A 24,436-nucleotide genomic window follows, 5' to 3' on the forward strand; every position below is an offset into this window, starting at 1 on the left:
GACATAGACTCTTTCAGGCACCTGTCTGAAGACTTGCTGAATATTCATCCTGGAGAGATATCAGGGATGGTAGAAGACAATGGTTCCCCACTTGCCCTGATTCCCCTACAAGGACATACAAGGAGATAGCAAGCAAGAAATAAAAATGGAAAGATTTGCATTTATATGCCAGCTCTCATAACTTCAGTATTTCCCAAAACACTTTATAGCTGATGATGTGTTTCTGAAGTGTAGTCACTGTTGTTACATTGTTAGCGCTGCAAAGAGTCATTCATCTAAATGAACCCTGGTGTAGTAATACAACAAATGAATCAGGCAGAAGCGAATCTAACTGTCCTTTAAGTAGGCCTTAGGAGAGTCATCAGGAATCATTCCATAAACATGGGTTTGCTGCTCAGTTCGCAAAATATGGTGGATCGCTCAATTATATTCAAATAACGAACACGTGTTAAAATATCCAGATTCCTTAAGAGTGATATCAGGGATTGAGAACTGGGTTGATGCTCATCCTATCACCCATACCTTATTAATTTTCTGTTAAAATCGGGACTGAAGGATACAAGGAATAGACAAGAAAATATAGAATTAGAGAGGACAAATTAAAAATGACAGACATCAAGAGGGAAATACATTACATAGTTTTTGAATCATTTTACCCAATCACACAATATTTAAAATATTTCTAGTTTTCTACCGTATGCTTACTTCACAAACCACATGTAAATTGTAAAGGTTAACAGAAATATCATTAATTGATTTCATTGTCAGAGTATCTCTATATCTTACATGATCTGCATATTATTTTGCCTTTTTATATTTCTCCATGTCACAAATTATTTCTTATCTCAACAAATATTTTGATTAAGGAGTTTACAGATCACTCCACCTAGTTAAGCAATCTGTAGGAGTATCATTTGTGATAATTGTCTTCCTCCACCTCTATTTTTCTTCAATGTTTTTCCAAGCTTAGTAAAATGCTATTTATCTTTCACTCTTCAGTTCTGGTGAAGGATGGAAAACATCAATAAACCTTTTGTTTTTATAGATACTGACTGATCGGCTGTTAATTTTCTGTTTTTCGTTTCCAAGTTAGATTCATCCATCATTTTTGTCAATAGAACTGATAACCTAAGCCATTTTCTGGCAATGCCTATACAAGTGAGTTGATCTTTGCATAATATCCTGACTGTGTCAGATCCGTTACACAACACTACATAAATAGCTTAAACATTGCTCACCAAGACAGCTCCCGAGAAACTGATACTCAATAAGTCTTCAGAGATACATTACATGTTTTAGTAATAGAAAACATTGCAAGAAAACCAAGTGCAAGACACAAACATTATATTTAATCAGTTATTATCTACCATGTTAAAAACAATTAATTTTTATCAATAAATGTTCTGCACTCCAACCTGGTGTCAAAATAACCAGAATGAGAATAAAAGAATAATGATAAAGGTAAGAGTCATTTATTGTCCATTTCTCATTTAAATCTCATAACCACCATGGTGATCAATTTCAAAACCCTATTAGTTCTGCTACTGCCTGCCATTTGGATTCACATTTCAAGATCACCTTGCAATGCAGAACTGCAGAGATGAACCATTTTAATATAAGATTGTGAGAGCCACTGAGAGAGTTATTTACCTGGCAGGCAAAACCAACCACAAAATGGGCAAAATATACATTCTCCCTGCCGGGGGAGTTTTGTTAGATATTTAGGATTTTAGTCTTAAATCAGAAGTAGATGAGCAATATTGAATTTACTTTTGTCAGAACATGAAAAGGCAGCACGTCTCTTAAAAAGCAACAGAACAAAGTGGTCTTTCTAATATGTCACCATGGCAATCACAAGAATCCAGTATGGACATTCAGCTGGGTTTTATAGTTGATTAACTGTCACGTATCACAGAAACCTTAAGAACCAAGTCATTACAGAATAGAATATTTACCTGATGATATCTCCTTCAAGGGCAATCACTCGCTTGATTATTTTCTGTTCTGGATTTTTAGGTGACCTAAAATTAAAGGACAAGATTATACAATCCATTATGTCCTCTAACATTCGATTCATTTAAAGAAACTCATTGAAATTAGAAAACAGAAATAGAGACCATTAGAGCCATATGGGAGCCACTGTGCTCCTTGACATGCTGTATCAATCACAGTTAAGATCCACTGTGAAGTTACATCTTATCAGAAACCAACTCCATCATCTAAAAGCAATACATAAAAAAATGACTGGCTGTGAGGCTTTCAAAATAACTTCTTCTGAATAGTGTGACAAAGTAAATCAGGAAATTATTTATAGTTGCAAGATAAGGGAAAATTATTTAAAACCAAACTGAACGACATGTCCATCACAGCATTCATACCACATACAAATATTTCCACATTTTAAAGCATAACAAGCTTATAAACCAACGATTAATGCAGTGTAAAATCCCATAACATTTTTCAAGAAGAATGTAAGTTTTATTTATTTTTGGACTCCTCTGGCAAAGCCATGAATTTTTGCCCATCTCTAATTGCCCCTAAGCTAAGTGAGTTGCCAAGGCATTTTAGAGTCAACCACATTTCTGAGAGTATGTCTGTCAGACTGGAGGATGTCAGATTTGCCCAAAGGGCACTAGTAAACAAACTAATTTTTTTAAAAACAATCATTGATAGGCATCATGGTTCCCACTTATGAGCATAGAGGCTGGAATTTACTTGTGCCCAATACCCCAAACAAAAACTTGGCAAAATAACATATATTGTGATGATGTTTGACCAGCAATACCATATCATCACACAGGACTCCCAAATTTGGGATACAAACCGGCATCAAAATATAGTTTGAAATGACGAAATAACAAGCTATTAAGCTTGGTAACAACCCCCAATAATTTCCAATTGTTCATTGCCTGTGGTATTTGTCAGGTATCATAACTATAAAACGTTTGGAATGTTTCTCGGCACTCTGATGAAGCAGCAGAAGGGCAGAAGAATATGCCTGCCACAGAGATCAAGGTTGAATGTAGCAGCAGATTCTGCTGGGGAAGGTGGCAGCCCTTAATAGAGGCTGTGTAAAGGAATAATCAGTCACTGTAAAATTGCAACTGCAATGTGTCTGCATCCTCTCTCAGGAACAGCTATCACCTTGGATAAGTAAAGTTTCATTGTGAACGCAAATAGAATTAAATGATGTTCATGTATTGGTTTATATGTTTTATATGCTACTCTTTTGAAAGACACAACACTGCTATAAGTTCCTATAACAAATGGCCATTCCTTCTCAGTATAGTCATTGTACAGTAGTTTGTCAGACATTCAAGAGGCCATGGTTGATTTTTAGATAGAAATGGTGTGCAGGGATATGCGAAAAAGGCAGGAAGTTGGCACTATTGGACTAGTGTAAGCTCAGTGGGTTGAATGGCCTCTTTCTGCACCATAGCAATGCTGTGACTGTGATTGGATGTTTGAATTGGTCTCCTATCATTTGTATTTAACACTTTAACACTTTCTGGCATTAGCTAGACTGGTCTTGAGTATTCAGGTTTTTAATGTTTTGTTTGGGACGTTGCTGAAAATGCAATCTGATAACATTACAGTGATGGTAACTGGATAGCTGGAGGCTGAACAAACTGGACAAGAAATGACATCTCTCTTTAACCAGTCATACTGATATATTGTGAAATTATCAGGGCAAGGACAAAGAAGGAAGTGCTAATTAGAATGGATGATTCAATTTCAAATCAGTGAGAGAAAGCAAGTGAGAGAAAATTACAATAGAAAAGAGAGGCAGAAAAATAAATTTTTTAAAATCATAAAATCTCTAACAACAATGAAAACCTGAAGAAATAGTAATGGTTAATTTTCAGCATTAGAGGGGTTGAGTGGCAATAATTAACAGCTATGTGATTAAAAGATTAATTAGACTGCAAGAGTGAAAACTTAATTTGTGTGCCAATTTTGGTTCATAAGCACAGCAGCCTCATGTAATTCAATCAGTTTGAATGGTGAACCAGCTAACTGGATGACGTTTTCCCCAAAGTTAATGGAGCAGCACAACTAAAGAGCACTATTTTCACAATTGAATGGAACTGTACTTCTGTTTCTATCTCAACTTGTGGCATGAAGAAGACATAATGAGGCTTAGCTGAGAGTGCAGACAACCATTATTGTTTGGAAATGCCTGCTCTGGCTGTCTGATCTCAGCTCTCAATTTTGTAGCATTTGTTTACAAATGCTTAAATGATATTGGAAATTTAAAGATCCAAAGATTTGCAGGTCAGGTGAATTGGCCATGCTAATAGTGATAGGTGCATTAGCCAGGGGTAAATATAGGGTATGGAGAAAAGGTCTGGACAGGTTACTCTTTGGAGGATCGGTGTGGACTTGTTGGGTCGAATGGCCTGCTTCCATACAGTAGGGAATCTAATCTAATATAAAGGATAAGGATGATTTAGTTTTTATTGGGCTGCAGTGAAGAGTACTTTTCAAACATTGTTTTAAAACAATGTAGTGAAAATTTATGAATGAATCTTTTTCCAAAGCTTATTTTTATAATTGTCAATATAGAGTTCATTGCTCTGAAATAATGTATTGCGTGTGACTCAGCACGCAAATGCCATATCTAGGTATAGGTGCATAAAGGGCATGTGGGGTGAGAAGGAGGGCATAGATTAGCAGTGGGCAGCTTGAGAAGGACCTTTCAACTGGATTCTCATGCAGACTATGGATCACAACATCTCTGATCTATGATGAACTACAGTCCTTAAAAAATCCGCTCCAAGCAGGTTAAAACTGAGGAGGAGAGGCTATGCCTATTTCCACAATGGAGCCAGCTGAGATGTGAATGCAGAGTGTGTGCTTACAAAGCATAAAAGGCTTTGGTGAAAATGTGAAAACTTGGCAATAAATCTGGGAATCTGGAATTACGTCCTAGCCAACATTTTTAAAGTGCTCTGGAGTCAGTCTGACTCAGTGATAAGCTGGTCCCATATCCTGTGGCTACCTTCAAGAGAGGAAAGCAGAAAACCTAGATTTAACAAAAAACTGAAAAAAACTGCAGATGCTTTAAATCAGAAACAAAAACAGAAACTTCTGGAAAAAGTCAGCAGCTCTGGCAGCATCTGTCAAGAGAAGTCAAAGTTACCATTTCAGATCAAGTGACCCTTCCTCAGAACTCGAACTCTTCAAAATCTAGATTCACCTTTTGGGAACAGGATTTAATGTAGAGCTTTCAAATAAGAAAACATTGTATAAAATTATGATCCCCTGTTTGCGTTCAAATTGACTTTAATCTTAAGCTGTTCTTACCATGTATAGATACTGGAGCTAGTCATGTATAAATCAAATCTCTTGTGATTTTCACTTAGACAGATTAAAAGAAGGTAAATTTTAACCTTGCTTAGGCTAGTTAGATGGGCAATTTCCTTTAATTTGCACAAACAATGTTGTGACTGATGATCAGAGAGCCTTTTACAAATATGGTAAAAACAAGTTCCAAGTGTGAGAGCACAACACACGTGGTTTGGAATCTGAGCAGACATAGTGCAAACTAAAACTGAACAGTACACTGAAATGAGCAAGATCACAGGAAGAGCTCTCTACACAGGAAGTGATGCCATGAAACAGTTTCCATGCCAGGAAATCACCAACACGGACAGTGGATTTATGTTGAAGGGAGCAAAAGGAACCACCAGGGAGATGAGGTGATTTTTTTTCCTCTCTTGTCCAACGATAGAGAAATGACTCCTGCCATGTACTTTCATTAAAGACTAGGTACAAAAGAAATTTATTTTACACCTGAGGGATAGCAAATTTCTCAATGTACCATGAGCCTTTTAAGCAAGCACAGCACATTTGGAAAATACAATAATGTGTCATATCTAGACAAAAGGAACAAGATTATTAATTTTCTTGTACTAGCTGCAAAAGACTTGCTTCAAACTTCAATGTCAGTTTATATAAAAAGGAAAGCTAAAATGCTGAGTGCTATTTATTTATGGTATTTATTGTGCTTCACTTATTATTGGCCCATCATGTTGTGCCTTTCTCAAAATACCAAAGGAAAATATTATCACTAATAATTTGTCCAAATAAACTTAGTCTTTTCAAGACATACATTAAGCCTTTCTTTAATAATTGTAATGCATTATCAATCTCTCACATTAATCATCAGTATAAATGCGCTTTGGTTACATTACCAGATACTGGATTGTAAATATCTCTCTTATTTCAATGATAGTTTATAGAACTTGAAGATCAAAGAAATTAGCAGGTATTAACTTAAGTATCTGTAACAGAGGGAGTAAGTATCAGACCACAATTTAGTCTTCATTTTTAGTTTGATGATTACAAAAATGACTGCTTGCTTTCTCTGTACTTACATGTCTTCTTGTTGTATTTTTCATGTTGTAAAAAGAGATATTCAGCATCAGAAGGTGTTTCATGAGGAATAAAGGGGTCAATTGTAGTACTGGAGTTCTGTTCCAATGCTGGGTTGTCTATTGATAGGTAATTGGGACTTGGTTGCCAGGGCTATGGATGAGATTTTCAAGGTGACAGCTAATTTAAAGGCCAATTCTAGGAGCACCATCCAATTAAAAGTAAGATAAATTCAAACTGGCTTATTACCACTCCTTCAGCCAACTCTTAATCATCAGAAGAGAAATGAAAGGTGGAAATAAATGAGGTATCAAGCACGCTTACTCAATACCAGTGCCCACGTTGGACTCTGACAGCACAACTCAACTCTTCATCTCAGAACAATTATGGCTCTTACACAGACAAAAACCTGAATCACAGAAGTAGGTGAGAGTGACTGCCCTTGACATCAAAAGGTTCTGGTAAAATTGAAATTGATAGGAACTGGGAGAACTCTCCACTCGTCATAGGCAGCACAAAGAAAAATGACCGCAGTTGCAGTTATTGGAGCTCAATAATCTCGGCTGCTAGACTTCAGGTCAGTTTACAAGGCCCAACATCTGAACAATCTTCAGCTTTTACATCAATACCCTTCCCTTCATAAGGTAAAAAGTGGGGATATAGCAAGACATTTGCAGTGTTTGGTTCTATTCACAACTCCTTATATAGATGCTGGACAACATTCATACTTCAACTGAGAGTTAGCAAATAATGTAAGCATCACACAGTGATAGACAATGGTCATACTCAGCAAGAGAAAATTTAACCCCCTTCCCTTGACATTGAACAGTACTAACATCACCAAATATCCACAATTAAAATCCTGGGGGGTCACCACTGACCAGAAACTTAACTGGACCAACCATATACTTATTGCCAAAAAATAAGTTGGGTATTCCATGGTGACTGACTGCGCAAAGTCTGTCCTCCAACAACAAAGAACAAATTAGGAGTGTGAAGAAAAACTTTCCAATTACCTGGATGAGTGTAATTCAAGAACGTCAACTACATGCGGGACAAAGCCGCCCAGTAGATTTGCACCACATCACTGTTTTAAACGTTTATGTGCTCCACTAATGATACATAGATGCAGCAGTCAATAAAGTCTTAAAGTTGCATAGCAGCAAATCATGAAGCCTACTTCAATGGCACCTTTTAAACTCCCAATGAATACATTGTCTTCAAGTTTATTTCCAAGTTATACAAAATCCTCAATTAGCAATACATAGTTGATCATTCATCATTTCTTGAGTCAAAGTCATGGAACTCTTCTAAAATAAAAGCTAGATATTTGCAGCTACTGGAAATATGAAATAAAAATGAAGTTCTGAACATATAACAGCATCTGTGGTGAGAGAAATGGAATTATTACCCAAATTACTCCAATGGGAAAGATAGTCTTTGCAGCAGCATAGACTGGAGCTGTACATCAGGACCATGCAAAAGTCCTGACACAGCTGACTTCAGGAATTGCTCTGGAAGTTGAAACTTTTGATGGGCAATTACCTGGTGTCTAGAAGCCACTGAGTCTCCAACTCTGAATTGGTTCCAATAAACTTAGCTTAATATTTAGCCAGGAGAAAATTAGAGGAACTAAAATCTACTTCAACCCTGAAGTAACTATAGGTGGAATCTTGTAGAGGGTTGAACCGCATGGGCTATAGCCAGATGTGTGGTAGAATTGGGCAACAAGTACAGCAAGGCCTATCACAATGTAAGGATCATCTCGTGTCATCTTTTATGCTGCTCAGGAGTGGGGTGCTGGCATTCTCTTTACGCCAAATAACAATGAATATTGGTTATTAAACACATCATCAATAGTCAACACACCTCAATAATAATTCCTAACCTGCAATCATCTTCCTGACCTCTCTGCCCCCACCCCACTCCGGCCTATCACCCTCACCTTGACCTCCCTCCACCTATCGAATTTCCAAAGCCCCTCCCCCAAGTCCCTCCTCCCTACATTTTATCTTAGCCTGCTGGACACACTTTCCTCATTCCTGAAGAAGGGCTTATGCCAGAAACGTCGATTCTCCTGTTCCTTGGATGCTGCCTGACCTGCTGCACTTTTCCAGCAACACATATTCAGCTCTGATCTCCAGCATCTGCAGCCCTCACTTTCTCTCGAAGATTTATACCTCAATAATATTCAGCCAAACTCATCAAACAAGCTTGAAATGTGGAAAATTTCGACATGCAAGTAACTTGGAAATGTGTATTAGTGAAAGAATGAATGTGGAGATGAGAAGTTATTCCATAACTCTGAGAGTTGCAATGAACTGAAATGCACTCCCTGGAATGGTAGCAGAAGCAAATTCAATGGTAATGTTCAAAAGTAGATTGAATATATAACTTGAAATGAAAAATCTCAAAGGTTATGAGGAAAGAGCAGAATATTGAGATTAATTGGATAGCTCTTTCCAAGAGACATGCTGGGCTGAATAGATTCCTTTTTTTTGTAAGATTCAATGATTCATAGCTCCTGTTTATCTCCCGATTAATTCAACTGGAAAGAAAGGTTGGGGATTTTTTTTTTGTTTTGCAAACAATACACCAGAATATGGTATTTCATATTGGTGTTCCTTTGCTCCAAATCCATTTTCCCTTAATTTTTCAGAACTGATTTGTAAGCAGTAACATACAGTGGCACTGGTTCAATACTTTATGCATCTTGTATGCCTTCTGACATTACATCTCGCATATTAAATTGTTTTGCTGTCCTCCTCTGCCTATTATCACATTGACATACATAACCTCATTAACAGAATAAATAAGAAAGTGGAGGATAAAGTACCACAAAACAATTCTGATTTGCAGCCAAAGCATAGTTTTCAACATGTTTCACTGCATAAACACATTGCAAATTGTACAGGACCATAACAATACATAATAGATATGTTAGTATCCACCTCCAAATGTATCAATGTGACATTTTGTGAAACTAGCTCACTCTAATTATTTTAAGAATATTTAAAAGCAGAATTACATTGAATACGATGATCTCTTAAAATGCATTGCATTTATTTTAACTTTACAGCAATTCTTACTTAAAATTGATTTTAAACATAATACTTAATATCACTTCCATTTGGTTTCCAAATAGATGCCACAGAAGATTAATAGTTAATCATTAAGGTGGCTAATGGATAATTAGTTAATATGAGATGTTACCTAATTTGGCTATCTTGTAAGTACCAGAATAATTAACCTTACAGACTGCCTAATATTAGAAGTTATAATGAATATAATAGTGCTGAGACAAGCTTGACTGAATATTAGAAAGTTATAGGCTAACAATAACGTTTTGCATTTTATTAGTTTTTTCACATTTTATTACGTATGATAAAACTAAGTTTAGGAAAGTAGTCACTGTATTTGATTTTACATTATATTTTTGATACAACACTTGTTATTCTGCTGATTGTCCAAATCTCATTTATTCTCTCAATTCAAGTTTGGTATCATTTTAAGACTAGATGCTCTGACCTACTGTTATACTGTGAATTCTAAATGTATTCATATCTGCACGAGATTAAGATTTATAGCGTATTTTTAAAATCTCTTCACTTGTTTTTCCCAAGGATCCTCCCTCTTATAGTTACCTTAATCAAACTGTTCAAATACCGCTGGAACAGATAGGCCTAGAACCCAAATCTTCTAGCCCAAAGGTAATGACATTACCAAGTACCACAAAATCCTGATCCTTCTCTTATTTGTTAATTCCCTTGGGCCAAAAATGAACATACTTACAAAACTTTATTGAGGGGGTTTAAATAAATTATTTAAGTCTCAGATTAAACTTAGGTCTAGTATTCATCTTTGGATGACGTTATGATTTTATGCACTGCATATCCTTATAACTTGTAAATTGTGTCATTCAAAATAGCACATAATTCTTTATAATTTCAGGAAACCATTCATTACCCACAAGGAAATGGTTTGAAAATACCACACATAATTTTAGTTTGTAAAATGACAGGCATCAGAAAAAAAATGATTTTAGTTTATCAATCTAGACGGAGCTGGAGGTTTCCTTTTTTTGGGCTACATCTGTAAGGTGGAGGGGTCTCCTGAACAAAATCTATGGCCAGAAAGCGTGCTTCATATTCCATCAAACAGACAGCTGATTGGCTGCTGTTGGATTTCTGCCAGAATTACCAACCCAGTCCTGCCCACCTGTAGATGCCAAGAAAACAGAGGCTGGCATTACTGGAACTCAGTACTCCTCCTCCCCCCCTCAGTGTTCAGATGGAGGATCACTTCATAGAATACAAGATGTCATCTGGGAAGAGTATCTGGGTGGTGATCTTGGCTTGGAGGTCATATGGAGGAGTATCGAAAGCATGAGCAGGTGTATCTGTCAGAGACCAACTCCTTGCTTTAGATACAATCCCTCCCATCTTGAATAATTCAATGCCGATTGAGGGGAACACCACCCCACACCCACTCCCACTACCACCATATTAATTGACCACTTATGGACTATCGTTGATAGCAGGCTGAGGAAAAAGCTGGATCTTCACATGTAGAACTTCATTTCTGGGGTGGGGGTGGGGGCGAGCAAAGAGGATGGGCGTCTTTCCAATGCCAATCTGCCTGATTCGCTGCCCTCCTCATCGCTTCGTAGGAAATAAAATTTCTGCCCAGAAAGCAAATGATAAGATTCTAGAAAGAAATGATTTGTATTGTAGTCCCCCTCAAATTGGCCACATCCACAGTTGAAACACCAAGCAGAACAGTTTATTGGAGAAGTTTGCATGGTGCAACCAAACAGCTGAAAAATTCTGTTTTAAATTTTTGATATTTATGTCCTTTTTCAACAATTATTTTGATAGCACCAGGCAAGGTTAATTGATTGTACTGTTAATAAGTATAAATTCAGTTTCAGATATATATTTAAGTGATAATATAAACACTTACTTGTTTTGATACAATGAGAAAAAATATTCCAGCTAGCCAAACATTTATGCTGTAATCAGTTACATTGTCTGATATCACTGGCCCAAAGGTGATGCTCACATTTCGTAACATCAGGTGAAGATGTTTGCACAGATAGATTCCTTTGTATTGGTTGTTCCTCAAAAATTAATGTTTGCCAATATATTTCAACAAGATAGATGATCCATCTTGAATCTATGATCCTCTAGTTGCAGCTACAAGATTCTAATCTAACTATGTTTACATAGTGGAACACAGAATTCAAAATTAATAAATTCTGCAATGTGTACCTCAAACGCATGAATCTTTTTGGCAATTGAGAAAATGTTCCTCCTAACAAATTTACGTTGAAATATTTCACATGCAAAAGAATGAAGATTGAAACCACTCTGAAATTGTTTTCTTCTCCCTTCACTGCACCAATGGCAGGATTATTAATTTTGGTAAGGTGTAGCCCAGCTATATATGTGGAATAGGACTAACGACAGAGCATCAAAATCACCCTTAGAATAAGTATTTGCTGTAGTTATTGATGGCCTTCATCTTCCTCAAAACACCTGGCTTCATGCAACCAGTACCAAGAAGCAAGCAATTACACACATTCTCAGCTGTTTTTCATTTGATTAAAATAAAACAAAATCTTCAATCCAAGATTAAAATTTAAGGCAGATATGATTGTGAATTCATTTCTGCTCAGAGACATGATGGATCTTATACTGTACCACAAAACAAAAATCAGATTACTTGAACGGTGTCATGATGTTACAGTTTTCATTGAAGATTACTATTGCTTATATTCAAAGTAAAAGCAGCTTAGAAATGTCGTCATTGCTTTGAAAGTAATCATTTCGTCCCACACTTCGACTTAGCAATGTGAATCACTGCCTATTCAGGAGAACAGCTTGTCATACAACTGACAATGCTGTTCAGGACAGAGCAAGGGTATATACTACCATATCTGCGAGTTACACAACCACATCTATTCCCTTTCTCGAGGGGAGATGTCAACCATCTTATCTCATTTGTTTTCCCACTGACGTGCCCAAATATTGTAGTTACAAGGGGAAATCACAGCAGAGATCTTACTGATGAAAAAGACATACAGTCAAATTTTTTGATCTTGTATTTATCAGGACAGATGCGAAAATGCTAAATTTCAAAGTGAGCAACAATTTATGCTATATAAGCAAAGAGTGTTGATTATTTGGCAAGTCAACTGATTCATTGAAGCATTGTCATGGACACTATTATCCCCTCTGCCATTACAGTATATGAATTTCAGTAAATAAAAGCAAAATATTGCAGATGCTGGAAATGATAAATAAATAAAGGAGATGCTGATGCAATTCAGAAGATCTTCAAAGCACCTATGAAGTGAGAAACAGAATTGACATTTCAAGTCCTAAGACTTTTCTTTAGTTCAATGAATTTCAGTGGTGAGATTTGTAGATTTATAGGTAATACGTCCCAACAGCTGACATATTACTAAGCACCTCAGATTCTCAGTCAGGTTTCCACTTGCAAGAAGGTACATACATGCACATACAAGGTCATGTACTCCACAGACGAAAGAAACATCTCCAAATACTGCAACGTTGTTGAAATAAAGAAGTGTGATGACGATTGTTCTCTGGTGAATTCTCTATGACAATATTTCAACCAGCATTTACTGACCAACCAATCAACATTCTTTGAACATGGGCATGTAAATTGTTATTCTCTTTGAAATCAGGCATCCTTATGTCTGTCCTGATGAGTGCAGAACAAAAAGCTTGTACAATATGCCTTTTGTTTCAGCAAGACTGAAGTTCTGTACTATCAGGTGCATATAAGCATCAATGTGCTTTCAAAGATGTCACAAGAGTATTTCATTGCACAAGCTCTGCTATATTAAATGTTTGGAGATAGTACATACATTTCTCAATCAAATACGGAATGAATTCTCAAAGTCACTGTAAAGTGTGTCAAATGTTATGATGCAATCACCTGTGTTTCCCTATACCAAATTGCCACAGTTTTATCAGACCATAAGGTTGTTCTCTCATTAAAGAGAGATGACTGATGATGAGGGTCACCACAAAGAGGTGGAGTCCTTCATGGCAACCTCAGCCAGTGTGGGAATTGAACCCAAATTGTTGGCATCACTCTGCATCATAATCTAGCTGTCTAGCCAACTAAGTTCACTGACCTTCCTGAACAAGTTAGTTAAATAATTACACATTACATCATTCTATGCATTTCCAAATTCATGAAATATTGAAGTTCAACACATTGTAACAAAGCATAATTTCATGCGTCTTCAAAATTCATTAAACAGGAATGTTCAATTTATTAAAATAGCATAATCTTCAGAAACTTCATGCAAGAAATGCAATTCAACTACTTAGAATTATTTTAACTCAAGTATGACAAATAGCACCTTAATCATAGTTCACTTTTCTTAAACTTAAAAGCTAAATATGTCAGTTGATGTATATTAATGTTAGGAGACAATGATGTAATTGCAATAAAGGTTCAATTAATTTTCTAGTTACACAAGAAATTCATTTAAAACATTTGAGTTACTAATTGCTTAAAACAAGAGGATGAAATTTTGCATTAGCTGATACATTTTGAAAAATGAAAGGTTATGGGTCACCACAATCCCAATCAATGAGCTTCAACAGAGTTAAATTATTGGCAAAATTCTAAACTCAGTGGCAAGATGATGAGAACAATGCCAAAGCAACAAATAAAACAGTATAACATTGCACTGGAAATCTAAATTGCTCTAAGCATCTGCAATGGTCAGACAAATAAATAGATTGAAATTTTTTCTGTTTGTATGGTGAAATAAAACTGACCTTTGCAATTTCAAGACATCCAGAAACAGTAATTGTTCATATCCCTTTCATACACACAGAGATTTGTAAGGAAATATAGCACTGTCACATTTTTTATTGACATATGGTAAGATAATAGAAATAACAAAAAACAATCAGACCATTTAAATATTGATAGTGTGGTGCTGGAAAAGCACAGCAGGTCAGGCAGCTCTTTGGATGCTGCCTGACCTGCTGCTTTTCCAGTACCACACTCTTGATTCTAATCTCCAACATCTGCAGTTCTCACTTTTTAGATAAAAACAATGACTGCAGATGCTGGAAACCAGATTCTGGATTAGTGGTGCTGGAAGAGCACAGCAGTTCAGGCAGCATCCGAGCCTCACTTTTGTCCATTTAAATATTGCTCTGCCTTTTGAGTTCTTGTTCAGGACCAGCAAAATAGGTTTCCTGTTGAATTTGGAATCCATATTGACTGCTACTGCCACCAAATCTTTGTCCATCTTTCTCAAAACTTCAATCAGTTCTCTGTTCTTACACCTACACGGAAATGGCTATAACCAGTCACAAAGTATATCCACAGTTACAGTGCATTATCCTTCCTCTGTCTTCGCATCATGTCATTCATTTCTTCTGTTGCCAACTCAGATAGATCCACTTTTAGTTACCCAATCAAAAATTGTGTATTTCAGTCACACACCTTTCCTCCCAAGATCCCAAATGACATATCCTTGGTGCCTTGCTGTTCTCATCTGCTTGCTGTATATCTCACAAGCATATAAACACATGAACCTCCAATCGCTATCTTGCCAGGTCTCTCTTGATCACCTCTATCTTGTCAGGCTGCTTAGTCAATGTACAGTTGTGATGAGCCACATTTATTCCACTTACAAAAAATAAGACAAACACTTGTATGTATGTGCTGCATTTACACTCAGGTTCCTACAAATATCAATAAAAATGATGACCAGGAAATAATGGTTATTTACTAATGGTAATTGAAAAATAAATATTGATGAGGACATTGGGCAGAAATCCCTTGATTTTCTTTGAATTATTCCTAAATCTCTGTTGGTGTTGAAAGAGCATGTCCTGAAGTGCAGCCAGTGTCTTGTTTTAATCTGTCATTCAAAAGATGGCATCTCCAATACTGTGGTACTCCCTCAGTGACACCGGACTGTCAGTCTAGACTTGTGCCTGAATTTCTTGAATAGGGCTTCAATCTACCACTTTCTTGCTGGAAACAAAGGTGCTCAAGGTGAGTCATATTAAATTAGATTTGCCTTATTTTAGTGTAAACCTATCTCATTTATCGTCCCTTGTTTGTATCCCTGTTGTCCTTCATTGAACTATTACCATTTCCTGGCTAATTAACTAATTGTGTTAAACTCTCAAAATTTTTTAATAATGTGTTTAACATGAACCAGGTTCTGGGTGGGAAGTCATGTTGCGGCTGTACAGGACATTGGTTAGGCCACTGTTGGAATATTGTGTGCAATTCTGGTCTCCTTCCTATCGGAAAGATGTTGTGAAACTTGAAAGGGTTCAGAAAAGATTTACAAGGATGTTGCCAGGGTTGGAGGATTTACCTACAGGGAGAGACTGAACAGGCAGGGGCTGTTTTCCTTGGAGCGTCGGAGGCTGAGGGGTGACCTTTTGGAGGTTTACAAAATTATGAGGGGCATGGATAGGGTAAATAGACAAAGTCTTTTCCCTGGAGTCGGGGAGCCCAGAACTAGAGGGCATAAGTTTAGGGTGAGAGGGGAAAGATATTAAAGAGACCTACCGGGCAACTTTTTCACGCAGAGGGTGGTACGTGTATGGAACGAGCTGCCAGAGAAAGTGGTAGAGGCTGGTACAATTGCAACATTTAAGAGACATTTGGATGGGTATTTGAATAGGAAGGGTTTGGAGGGATATGGGCCAGGTACTTGCAGGTGGGACCAGATTGGGTTGGGATATCTGGTCGGCATGGACAGGTTGGACCGAAGGGTCTGTTTCCATGCTATACATCTCTATGACTCTATATGCTTGGAATAATTTCCTTTAACCTCACTGAATGTCTTTTAATTGCTTCCTTTTCTAATAATGCATTTTGTCACAACAAAGGTTAGGTTACAAGCCTCTAATTTCCAGGATTCAACTTTTTAATTTTTATAGATTGGAAATACATTAGCTGATTTTCACTTCTCTCATACCTTGCTTGCATTCAATGAAGTTAGCAAAATTTCTGTCACACCATCCCTATCCTCATTTGTTTTCGTGCTCTCCAATGGATTCCATATGGGCCTGGTACTTTATTAACCTCCAAGCATTCCAGTTTAATGTCCATTTAATTGCTGACCACTAATGTCTCTATAAACTCAGATCCATGCTGCACCATTTTAGTACTATGTTGGGAATATAGCTTTTCAGAGGAAACTATGCTGCAGTTGGAAAAAAATTCTAAACTCTGCTTCATTATTTACATACTTCATCTTTAAAGGTATTCATTTCTTATTTAACATTGATTTGAGCACATCTTTTTATTTCATTTGTATAGGTTACAACTTGCTTTACTAATTTTCCCCTCTTATTAGGATTGTCATTTTACTTTTTGATTTTGCTGATCCTTATTTTCCATTTTCCTCACGACAAAATCAATATATGCACACTTAACTGCATCTTCAAGTTCATGCCAATTCCTATTTAATAGCATCATTCCTACTTTTATTATTATTTTTTATTAATGTGCTGAGGATTACAGAATAATATTTCAATTGCTTTTTTTAAAATTCATTAACAGGATGGCATGCTGGTAGGGTCAACAGTTATAACCCATTCCTAATTTCCTCTAAGAATGTGATGGTGAGTGGCTTGCTTGGCCATTTTGGAGGCCCAGTAAGAGTTAATCACATTGATATGGGTCTGAAGACACTGATAGACCACACCAGGTAAAGCCCATAGGTGTCTCCCCAAAAGAATAAGAAGCTGATGGGTTTTACAGCAATCTGGTATTTTCACAGTCATCATTACCGGTGTTAGTTTTTTATTTCAGACATTTATTTAATTAACTAAATTTAAATTCCCCAGATGTCACATTTGCACATGAACACAGGGTTTGATTTGAACTGTTTGCCAGTGGGTGGATTTTGAAAGTGTCATAAACTTACCTCATATCTATGGTTCATCAGTCCAGGCCTCATGCTAAATAGGCTAGTGTAATTCTTATAATGTGTTATGATGATCTGTAACTAATAAAAATGCAAATATTCTGTGTAGAAATATTTATTTATATAAAAATAAACATGTACAATAACCAATAAGTACATTATGAACATGATGCGAAGGTAGATTTCATCAAAGGTAATGCTGACAATTATAGATAGTTGGCGAAATGTCTCACACATTGTCTCAGGTACACAGTTGTAATTCCTGGCTAAGATGAAGCTCTATTTAATTATTCTGTTCACTGTACAGTTACTGAAGTTGCCACTTTGTCTAAAGACCTAAATATATCACAGTTTCTGAAATTAGGGCGTAACAAGATTATGTGAGGATGATGCCAAAAGTTAACTGATTCATATCCTCTTGAGCAACCAGGGTTCTTGTAGTACACTGGCAATATCCCTATCCCTGAGTTTGGAGGCCTGGGTTCAAGTCACACCTGCTCAACAGGTGTGTAATAACATTTTTGAACAGGCTGATTAGAAAATATATATCACTTCAGCAACGGCAATGTAATATACTCCTCAACTCTGTCAAGCTACCCTCTCCAATCCGTTCTCACCAAAATTAATGTATTGCCAGCAAACCATTTGAGGGTATTATTTATATATACAAGTTGTTTTAAATATCAGACAAAATAACTTCTCAAAGATATTTTGAATAATTCCATTTTCCTTGCCATGATTGTTTGGTTTTGCTGACTAGTGACTATGAATTGGTTATATTCACTGAATCCAAGGGAGAGCTAGCAATTTGAATAAAAAATTGCCTTGAAAGTAGGAATCAGAGGGTAGTGGTGGAGTTTGTTTTTTTCAGACTAAAGGCCTGTGACCAGTGGTGTACTGCAAGGTTCGGTGCTGGGTTCACTGATTTTTGTCATTTATATAAATTACTTGCATGTAAATATAGGAGGAATGGTTAGTAAGCTTGCAGTTGACATCAAAATAGGTGGCGTAGTGGACAGTGAAGAAGGTTCTCTCTGACCTTGATCGGGTCACCTGATGGGCCGAGGAGTGGAAGACAGAGTTTAATTTAGATAAATGTGAGGGGCTGCATTTTGACAAGGCAAATCAGGGTAGGACTTATACACTTTATGGTAAGGACCTGGTGAGTATTGCAGATCCAAGGGACCTTGGGGTGTATCGTTCACAAGATAGTGAAGAAGGCATTTGGTACACTTGTCTTTACTCATAACATCATCAAGCATAGGAATTGGAATGTCATGTTGTGGCTGTACAGGATGTTGGTTAGGCTACTTTTGGAATACTCCATTCAATTCTAATCTCCTTGCTATTAGAAAGACGTTATTAAACTTGAAAGGGTGCAGAGAAGATTTACAATGATGTTGCTGGTGTTGGAGAATTTCAGGTATAGTGAGAGGCTGAAGATGCTGGGGCTGTTTTTGCAGGAGTGCAGAGGCTGAGGGGTGACCTTATGGAGGTTTATAAAATCACGAGGGGCTTGTATAGGCTAAACAGCCAAAGTCTTTTCCCCAGGGTAGGGAAGTTCAAAACTAGAAGGCATAGGTTTAAGGTGAGAGGGGAAAGATTAAAAGTGACATTTGGGACAACACCTTCCCGCAGAGGGTGGTGCATGTATGAAGTGAGCTGCCAGAGGAACTAGTGGAGGCTGGTACAATTACAATATTTAAAAGGCATCTGATGGTCACCTGAATAGGAAGGGTTTAAGGATATGGGCCAAATGCTAGCAAATGGGACTAGATTAATTTAGGGTATCTGGTCGGCATGGATGAGTTGGACCAAAGGGTCTGTTTCCGTACTGTACAATCCTATGACCCTTCGCAACATTTTATTGAGCCCAGCAGCACCTGTGGAAGATAACATTTTGAGTCCAGTACTGAAGATTCATACTGGACTCAAAATGTTATCTCTATTTAGCTTTCCACAGGTGCTGCCAGACCTGCAATTTATGTCTTGTTTTCATATTTCTAGCATCTGCAGTATTTTGCTTTTATTTGATGATTTGTGTGGGTTTTATTGACCTTCTTGATTTATGTTTAGCTGCTACATTAACTGCTTCTTCGCTGTTACGTAAGCAATACCTTTCAGCAAGCGTGAGACAAAATATTCATACAAGTAATGGATGGTTTGGCAGATATTATATGAAAACAAAGATTAAGAAAGTACTGGTGGATCAAATTTGCCAAAAAAATGCATACATTGTTCTTTGCTGAATAAGGTGCAAACCACCTCCAAAATGGAGTTTCATGTCCAAGTTTTCATTGTGTAATTTGTTGCAAAATTGAGCAAGCGAGGAGGAGTTTCTGGCACAGTGGTTGTGTCTGTACTCTAGGCTAGAGGGTCTGGGTTCAAGTTCTTCCTACCTTGATGGTGTGTCATAGCATGTCTAAATAAGGTAAACAAGTAAGATATTTCTCAGTGCGCGGAATTTAAATTAAGATATCAAAATAAGGAAGCTAAGGATTTGTTCTAATTGAAAAAGATGCAAGTCACAGCTCAAAGATGAAAACAAAATTAGGTCAGAAGGTATAGCAAAATGAGAAATAACGGTTTTAGGCAATTTGGTACCTTTTTGGAGCGATGCAGGACAGACGGACTGGAAAAGTGTTTTTTTTTGTTTGACATTCTCCTGTTTCTAAATTTCTCCAAGTGTAAGAAGGCTGGAGCTATCTTTCCTTGAGCATCGGCGGCTGATGGGTAACCTTTTAGAAGTTTATAAAATCATAAGGGGCATAGAAAGGGTGAATAGCCAAGGTCTTTTTCTCAGGTTAGGAGAGTGCAAAACTAGAGGATATAGATTTAAGGTAAGAGAGGAAAGATCTAAAATAGACCTAAGGGGCAACTGTTTCACACAGACTGTGGAATGAGCTGCCAGAGGAAGTGGTGGAGGCTGGTACAATTACAACATTTAAAAGACATCTTGATGGGTACATAGATTTAGATTACATTACAGCGTGGAAACAGGCCCTTCGGCCCAACAAGTCCACACCGACCCGCCGAAGCGCAACCACCCATACCCCTACATTTACCCCTTACCTAACACTATGGGCAATTTAGCATGGCCAATTCACCTGACCTGTGCATCTTTGGACTGTGGGAGGAAACCGGAGCACCCGGAGGAAACCCACGCAGACACGGGGAGAACGTGCAAACTCCCCACAGTCAGTTGCCTGAGGTGGGAATTGAACCCAGGTCTCAGGCACTGTGAGGCAGCAGTGCTAACCACTGTGCCACCGTGCCGCCCACAAAAGGAAGTGTTTAGAGGGATATATTCCAAGTGCTGGCAAATGGGGTGAGATCAATTCAGGACATCTGGTCAGCATGGAGAAGTTGGACCGAAGGGTCTGTTTCCATGCTGTACATCGCGGTGACTCTAAAATTGGGACCTGAAGTATTGACCATCTTTAATTTATTTTACATAAATCTAAGGCGCAATATTCCTAAGTGAAGAGGCAGGACATGATACTGAAAATCTCTGCATTTAAAATTATTGTGGACATAAAATTATAGCTGTAAAGTAGATACTTTGTTTAAAGCCATAGGGTTTAGATGTACTTCTTCCTTTATGGGCCTGACAAATGTTTTAATTCAGAATGACACATGAAGCTCTCATTGCCTTTGAGAGTTTTTAAATAATTTCTGGAAGTACCAGCATTTCTTTACTTCTGCATTTAAATCCTCGTTTAGTGCTTCAACAGTGAATTAGCCATAATTAATTTGCTAGTGTGGTAAAGCCTGTTAAAACAGTCACTGTTAAGTTCATTATTGCTATTCAATTATAGCTATTTATCATGTTTTATGTGTACTGTTATCAGTGGAAGTGGAAATTATACCTTCAAAACTGGTATTTCACAATAATCCTTTCATAAACTTGAGTTGGTAATTCAAATGGACACTTGTTATGACAATTTTTTTATTGGGAAAAGGATGAAAAGTAAGGCACTGACTAAGGGATGTAATGTGACATTTTGATGTGAATGACGTTACTGCACAACATAATTGTGAGAGAATATTACATGAAATTGGAAAGCACACCGTGAAAAATAAAATAGATCTGGTTCTTTTCTGATTGCATTCTTATAGCTTTGTGAATAAAAACGTTGTGCTATAACCTCAGTTGACACAAGTCACCAAAACAAATTTGGCACCCACATGTAATTCTTTAAGGGTGAATCTAAATATTGAATAATTATGGCTATTCAATTGCAAAGGTATCTTTATGTATCACTGAGTTTGAACACACACTGGGGAAGGTAATAGCCTCATGGTATTATCGTTAGGCTTTAATCCAGAGACGCAGGTAATGTCCTGGGGACCCGGGTCCAAATCCTGCCATAATAGATGGTGTAATTTGAACTCAGTAAAATCTGGAAGTAAGAATCTAATGATGACTGTGAATCCATTGTCAATTGTTAGAAAAAGCCCATCTGGTTCACTAATGTCCTTCAGGGAAGGAATGTGCCACTTTTACCCAGTTTGGCCTACATAGGACTACGGATCCACCGCGATGTGGTTGACTCTTAACAGCCCTCTGGGCAATTAGGGATGGGCAAGAAACGCTGGCTTGGCCAGAGACACCCTCATCCCATGAATGCATTAAAAAAAATTCACAAAGGTCACAAGAGGGGAGAATAAAAACAAATTGGGACCTTACAGAGTAATAGCTAAGTCAATTGTAGAAGCCCAAGTCACCCCAGTAACTTTAAAACAAACATAAGTATCTTCTGAGCAATTACAACAGGAATCCTGCAATTTGTGATCTGTCCTATTTAATATCTGACTAACCATATCAACATAATTTTGCAAATACCTGGCTCTTATGTATGAAAGTAGCTTCAGAGTAACGGATTTTGAAAGTCAGAGAAATATGCAGACAAGCTTATTTTTATTCATTCATGGTATGTCAGCGTCTCTCCACATTCTTGAACTATTGAAGTCCACATGATGTAGGTACACAAAAAGTTGTTTGGAAAGGAGTCTCATGATTTAAACTCAAACAATAGTTAAAGGTTGGTGATATCATTCCAAATGAGGATGGTGTTTAGGTTGGTGAGGAACTTGCAAGTGATGGTGTTCTCATGTATTTTCGAGATGGTAGAGGTCACAGGTTTGGAAGGTGCTATTATAAGAGCCTTGATGGGTTTGTGCAGTGCATTTTATAGGTTGTACCTGCTGCTACCAATCTGCATTTGTTTTGGAGGTGGTAAATTTAAAAGGTGGTGAAAGGGGTACTAAATAAAGTAAGCTGATTTTGTGGTGGATGGCATTCAGCGCAAGCCTGAATTTTATCCAGGTCTCACTTTGCCTTCAATTTTCCTACAAAATTTAGATGTTGGAGTTGATTAAGTACCAGCCTGATGTTAAGGACAGTCAGTTGAATGCACCTATTCATAGAATGACAGAATTGTTACAGTTGTGGAAGATGACCGTGGCTACACTAACTCTGTAAATGAGCATGGTGACTTTGTACTATTCACCTGCCTTTTTCCGATAATACTGAATATTGTTTTCATTTAAATAATCATCTAAATCCCTCCTGAATGCTTCAATTGAACCTGCCTCCATCACAATTCCAAGTAGTGAATTCCAAACACTAACTACTCGCGGTGTATAAAAGTTAATTTTTTCATATGGCTTTTTTTTTGGAAGTTAATTTGCAAAGATTTGTGCCCTGTCATTTTTGATGCTTTTATGAGAGGGAACAGTTTCTCATCATCACCTCCTCATGATTAGGAAACTTCTGTCAGATCTTCTTCTCCTCTCAAGGGGAGGTAGTCCCAACTTCTTCAATCTATCTTCACAACTGATGTTTCTCATCTTTGGAACCATTCTCCTAAAACTCTCCTACACGCTTTGTAATGTATTCACAGTCTTCCCAAAATTGTAGCTAATAGCCCAGTTGACCAGTGTCTTATGTAAGTTTTCCCTGGAGCGTCAGAGGCTGAGGGGTGACCTTATAGAGGTTTACAAAATCATGAGGGGCATGGATAGGATAAATAGACAAAGTCTTTTCCCTGGAGTGGGGGAGTCTAGAACTAGAGGGCATAGATTTAGGTGAGAGCGGTAAGATGTAAAAGAGATCTAAGGGGTAACCTTTTCACACAGAGGGTGGTATGTGTATGGAATGAGCTGCCAGAGGAAGTGGTGGAGACTAGTACAATTGCAACATTTAAAGGGCATTTGGATGGGTATATGGAGAGAAGGGTTTGGAGGAATATGGGCCAAGTGCTGGCAGATGGGACTAGATTGGGTTGGGATATCTGGTCGGCATAGACGGGTTTGACAGAAGGGTCTGTATCCATGCTGTACATCTCGATGACTCTATGACCTCCTTGCTCTTGTGCTCTATACCAATTTTTTAAAAAAGTACACTGTATGCTTTATTAACTGCTCACTCTACTTGTCCTACTTCTTCCAGTGATACGTGCAGATATAGACACAGCTGTCTCTGCTCCTGAACAGTCTTTTAGTTTATACTGTACCTCCATATTTTTCTATCAAAACATATCACCTCTCCAGATTTGCCATTTACCGGTCTCTTCCCATCCTACAAACATGTCAATGTCTCTTTGTTTATATTCCCATTTATTTTTAAGCTAAAATTACTTCAAACTTAAACTGCATATCCCTATTTAACCCTTAACTAACTGAAATTGATTCAACCATGTTCAAATCTAAGTCAGGAAAAACCTCTAGGGAATTTCACGACGAATCTTCCTCCAGCCTGAAAAATAACCATCAACCATTACCTTTTGTTTTCTAACCCCCAGCCTATTTTATATCCATGTTACTGCTGTCCTATTTATTTCACGAGCTATAAATTTTCTCATTTGCGTCTGATGTGAGACATTGTATCAAACACCCTTTGGAACACTCATCAACTCTGTTACCTCTTCAGAGAACGCCAACAAGTCAGTTAAACACTTGATATTAGAATGAGAATCCCTACAGAGTGGAAACAGGCCCTTCGGCCCAACAAGTCCACTCCGAACAATAAACCACCCAGATACATTCCCCCTACCCTATTACTTACATTTCCCGGATCTAATCCATCTGAACCTGCACATC

The 24,436-nt window shown here is 37.5% G+C and overlaps 1 protein-coding gene across 2 annotated transcripts in view; it reads right to left on the bottom strand.

Moving 5' to 3' along the window:
* Nucleotides 1–24,436, bottom strand: part of immp2l (inner mitochondrial membrane peptidase subunit 2) — a 537,230-nt gene that overhangs the window by 189,063 nt on the left and 323,731 nt on the right. For both annotated transcript variants that reach the window (XM_043709514.1, XM_043709513.1), the window contains one exon: nucleotides 1,956–2,021. In XM_043709514.1, coding sequence (XP_043565449.1) covers nucleotides 1,956–2,021 — 66 coding nt within the window. The remainder of the gene's footprint in view (nucleotides 1–1,955; nucleotides 2,022–24,436) is intronic.

This window comes from Chiloscyllium plagiosum, chromosome 19 (genome assembly GCF_004010195.1).
Source record: "Chiloscyllium plagiosum isolate BGI_BamShark_2017 chromosome 19, ASM401019v2, whole genome shotgun sequence".
In the NCBI taxonomy this organism is placed as follows: Eukaryota; Metazoa; Chordata; class Chondrichthyes; order Orectolobiformes; family Hemiscylliidae; genus Chiloscyllium; species Chiloscyllium plagiosum.